Source organism: Plasmodium gaboni, chromosome 8, assembly GCF_001602025.1.
Source record: "Plasmodium gaboni strain SY75 chromosome 8, whole genome shotgun sequence".
Taxonomy (NCBI): Eukaryota; Apicomplexa; class Aconoidasida; order Haemosporida; family Plasmodiidae; genus Plasmodium; species Plasmodium gaboni.
In genome coordinates, this window is record NC_031488.1 from 1048295 (window position 1) to 1053922 (window position 5628).

The 5628-nt window shown below is 15.1% G+C and overlaps 1 protein-coding gene across 1 annotated transcript; it reads left to right on the plus strand.

The window, feature by feature from the left end:
• Positions 1 to 2150: 2150 nt before the first annotated feature.
• Positions 2151 to 3769, plus strand: PGSY75_0830600 (exported protein (PHISTc); the record flags this gene model as incomplete). The annotated part of the gene is made up of 2 exons (XM_018785415.1): positions 2151 to 2303; positions 2435 to 3769. The coding sequence occupies 2 exons, from the start codon at positions 2151 to 2153 to the stop codon at positions 3767 to 3769; spliced, it is 1488 nt and encodes a 495-aa protein (XP_018642382.1).
• Positions 3770 to 5628: the final 1859 nt, after the last annotated feature.

Below are 5628 nucleotides of genomic sequence, written 5' to 3' on the forward strand. Positions count from 1 at the left end.
AAAAAAAAAAAAAAATTTTAAAAAATTATTAAAAAACAAAAAAAAAAAAAAAAAAATAAAATAAAAAAAAAAAATAAAAAAAAAAAAAAATAATTAAAAATAAAAAAAATTTAAAAAAAAAAATAAAAAAAAAAATTAAAAAAAAAAAAAAAAAAACCAAAAAAAAAAAAAAAAAAAAAAAAAAAAAAAAATACTATATATTTTTAAATATGTAAACATTTTCTGTCTGATTAAACTTTCTTTTTTTTTATGATTAAATAAAATAGTACTGTATAAAATGTGACCTTTAAAAAATATTTATTGGATATATATATATATATATAATATAAAATAATGTACTTTAAAATATAACATAATTTTTGAGTTTTTAATTTTTTTTTCAAAATAAATTTTTTATATATGAAAGAAATATTAATTTATATGTTTATCCATATATATATATTTTGATTAAAATGTTATGTTTTGTTTTGTTTTTTTAAAAAAAAAAAGAAAAAGCAGAAGATATGTTTAGAGGTTATTCTTGTACCTTTTTTTTATATTTTAAATATATACCATGTGATTGATGCATTTACAAAGCGTGTGTATATAAAAATAAAAAAATAATAACACAATAAAATAATAAAATACTATGTCATATGATATGCAAAAGATAATATATATATATATATATATATATGTATATTATATTAAGAAAGAAACAATAAATTCCAAGAAAAAATTTACATATTATAAAATTCATCATTTTGATATAACAACTTAAGGTCATTTTTTTTTTTTTTTTTTAAATATGTTGATATTTTAGATAAATTTTTATGGCTTATTTAAAAAATAATAAAAAATACAATTATTTAATATGGTTAAAAGGGTAAATAAATAAAAATATACCATATATATATGTATATTAATATTTATAGACATTTATTAGACTCCATATTTATAAAGCGATAAATCAGATTGTTACATATATATTATAATTAAAGAATCATATTATAAAATATATTAAAACAGCATTTCCTTTTTTGAATATAACTATACAAATTTTAATATAATATATAAATAATATATAAAAAAAAAAAAAAGAAAAGAAATATAATATAATATATATATATATATATATATATATAATAAATATATATATTCGTAACCATAAATATGTTTGATGTTATATTTATAACTAATATAAAATTACAAATGAGGAATAAAAGGAAAATATATTTAATATTTTATATATATATATATATATATATTAATATTTGTATTTATTATATATTTATTATAATATTTAAAAAGTATTAATATATTTAGAATAGAAAAATATATATAATATATATTATATAATAAAAAGATATAAATAAATAATATTTATATATATATATTTATTTATATATTAATATTTTTTTATATCTATATTAATTAATAATGCATATAAAAAATAATACTATTTTATATGTAGACCGTCATATTTTTATTGCATCCTTAAATAAATATTTATTTTTTATAATATATTATATTTTAAAAAATATAATTAACTTTTATTTTATCTATATAAATATAAGAATTATTTTAATTTTTTTACTGACATGCATATAAATTATAATAAATATCTATTAACCGGAAAAAAAAATTATTTCATATATATAATGAAAAAAAGAAATACCATATATATATATATATATATATATATATGCATAACCAAAAATAATATATTATTATATATAATTATATATATGTATTTCATAACAACATTCTTTTATAGAAAAATGAATATAAATATTTTTTATGTATTAAATTTTCCTATTTGCTTTAAAATTCTATTATAAGGAAAAAGAAATAAAATACAAAAAAAATAAAAATAAAAATAAAAAGAATACGATAAAATTTTGATATATTATATATTTTCTATTAAGTAGTAAAATATTATTTTGTTACATATTATATATATATTATATATATATATATATATATATTTTTTTTTTTTCTAAGAAAAGAATATAGTAACCATAATATAATATTTGGAAATATTATATATTATTATTTTTCGTTATATTTTATTTGTATTTTAATTTATATAAGAGAAAAGAAAGAATTTTTTTTTTTTTTTTATTAATACATAATAATTATATATATATATTTCTATAGAACTGTTAAATATGGAATATTTAAAAAAGACTTTATTTGTTTCAGAGAAAAATAAGTTATGGATGAAAAAAGAGCGTCAGTATAAAAAGAACCGTTCGAGGAATTATATAAGATATAGATCTCTAACTATATCTTTACTCATTTTTGTTTACTTGATATTTGAGGTAAAGTAATAAAAACAATAATACATATATATATATATATATATATAAATTATTCCTTAATGTGAATTCTTTTATTTATTTACTTATTTTTTATTTTATTTTATTATTTTATTTTTTTTTTTTTTTTATAGTTGAGATATGATAATTCTGGTGAGAATACTTATAATAGTAATGATTCAATTGTGAAGAATAGAAATAAGAGAATTTTATCCGAATCTTTTTCTGATTTTCATGAATACGATAATGATGGCTTAACTGTAGAAGAGTCTGATGATTCTTCTATTGACATTTTAGAAGACTTTAGCATAAGTCCTGATACAGTAAATAATTATGATGATGATAGTATAGATGAAAATGTTGATTTAATGTCTTTTATAGAAATAACAGAAGTATTAAGTGATGGTCAAAAGACACCACCCGAAAGTAATGTTGATTATGTTGTAACTGAAGTTGATGATATTATTGATGAAGAAGAAGATAAGAAACTTAAGGAAGAATATGAAAGAATATTATGGAAAAGACGTGGAATTTCAGCAAGTCATCAATATCATATATTAACAAGTAGTTCTAATGAGATTACTTTAAAAAATCTAATAAACGAAAAAGCATTAGATCATATTGAATTATTACATAATGAAACAGATTCTGATTCATATAATGTATTAACAGAAGAAGATATACAAAATGTTAATTCTTCATATAATAATGAAAAATATAATAATAATCATCATAATAATAAAGGATCAACAAGTGCGAACCTTGTTAATACATATGAATTACCTAATGGAGAATTTCCTAATAATTCTTATGGATTAAATGATGCTGATATAGTAAATATGAACTTATTATTTAATAGAAGTGGGTATAGTTCACTTGAGAATATAGAAGAAAAGGTAGAAAAAATAAATGAAGATTGTAATAATTCTTCTAATTCAAATTCAGAATGTGTAGAAATATCATGTCAAGAATCATTAAATGAATTATCACATACGTCTAATACTACTATAGATACATTAGAATATGATAATCCAAGTATATTTGAAATAAATGAACAAGATGAAGAAGAATTTGAAAGGATGTTACATAATTTAAAAAATAATGGAACACTTGGAAACACATGTACAGTATGGAATAAATTTTGTTCTAATGAAAATAAGAAATTTTATAAAATGCAAATGAACTTATGGCATTTTTGTGAAATATTAGCATTTGAATATAATGTACCTCAAAGTACTTTAGCAAAAGAATGGAAAAAGATTGTTACTTATACAAATGAAGAATTAATTCAAAAAAATTTAACTGACTTTTCGGATTTTAATAATTTAGTATTTGATAAAATATATGATACACTGGATTTTATAAATTTCATAATTCATAAAAGAGAATCATGGAAACAATTTATAGAAAGTGAAGAAAGTATATGGAAAAACACACTAGAACGAAATTTTGAAAATTATATAAGATGAAAGATGGAAAATGGCTTATCTTTTGTTAATTATATAGAGGTATATATAATGAATAGAATCAAAATATATAAACCACAACAAAAAAAAAAAAATAAGAAATAATTAAATTTGATGTAATATTATGGCAATATGCTATTCATCAGATTTACCAATATTGACATATATATATATATATATATATATATATATTTATTTATTTATTTACAAAGAACTTTATAAATTTATAACTCTCAATATTTATTATTTTGGAACAGTAGTTTTTCTGATTAATATTTTGGATATATATGATCGTATTTTTTTTGGATATTTTTTTCTCATTTTTCTTTTTTTTTTTTTTATACAAATTAATTTGATTTTTTTTTAAAAAATATATGTTTTCATATATATAATTTTATTTTATATGGATTGGTTTTCTTTTCATTATTACATAAAATTGAACTTTTTTTATTAGCATAAAACTATAAAAATGAAAATAAAAGTGATATATGACTACCATATGTTTTGTTTTTATAAGAATAAATATGTTTATATTAAAAGGAGAATTATTTATTCTATTAAAAATTGAGTTTGTTTCAACACACGAAAAAGAAAATATATATATATATATATATATATATATATTTTTCAATATGTTGAAATTTTCTTTTTTTTGTTTTACATATTCTTTGTAGCTATTTTTAATTATATCTATATTTTATTTATTCTTTAAAAAATTCATTTTCATTTATAATTTCTTTTGTTTTTGACACATAAAAAATATATGCACATCAAGTATAATTAAAATTATATATATATATGTATAAACCATTTTGTATCCTAATAAAAAATATATATTTGGTTTTAAAAGTATATATATATATATATATATATATACTGGAATTATAATTAAAAAAAAAAGAAAAAACTGAATGGAAAATAAAATATATTTTTTATTGTAAATTATTTAATTAGAAAAATCATAAAGAGTGGAATATCTTTAATATATTGTATATTATATAATAATCATATAGTGTTCACCTAAATTTAGAAAAATTTTACCTTGTATATATTTTTTTTTTCTCAACTTGAAATAGTATATTATTTAATAACTACAATTTTTTAGATAAAAATATGATATCTTATAAAATTAAAAAATTATTTAAAAAAAAACAAAAAGAAAAAGAATTATTAGGTAAACAATATAAAAAATATTTATATATTTATATATTTTATAATAATGTTCTAATTCATATTAATATCATTTTCCCCCCCCTATAGAAATATATGTGTTTGATTGGTTTCTGATTTTTCTTCTTTTTTATATAAAAAAATATGGGCTATTTTTTATTTTTTTTTTTGTACTTATTTACAAATTTGTTTCACTAATATATTATATAACCTTGTGTTTTTTTTTTTTACACAAGAAAATAAAAAAATATGAATAATAAAATTATATAATATTATTATACTTCTCAAATATGAATAGAAAACTATTTCTATATACTATGTATTTATATATTTTAGATAATATTTATTTATGTTTAATAGAAAAAAAACATATATATAAATATATGTATGTATAACATAAAAAATATTTTTATCTAAATTAATTTTTATAATAAATTTTATATTTATTTTTAATTTAATTTTTTTAAAAATATTTCTATATAAATTATTTTTATGTATAAAATTATTAATTTAACTTTTATAAGAAATGTATTAATTAGTTTTTTTTTTTTTTTTTTTTTTTTTTTTTTTTTTTTTGAGTTTTTTTTTTTTTTTTTTATTTAATTTAATTTTACCTTTATTTTTTTTTTTTGTTATTTTTTTTTCCAACAAAAAAATTTTAAAAGAAAAATTTTTTTTAAATTTAAATTTTT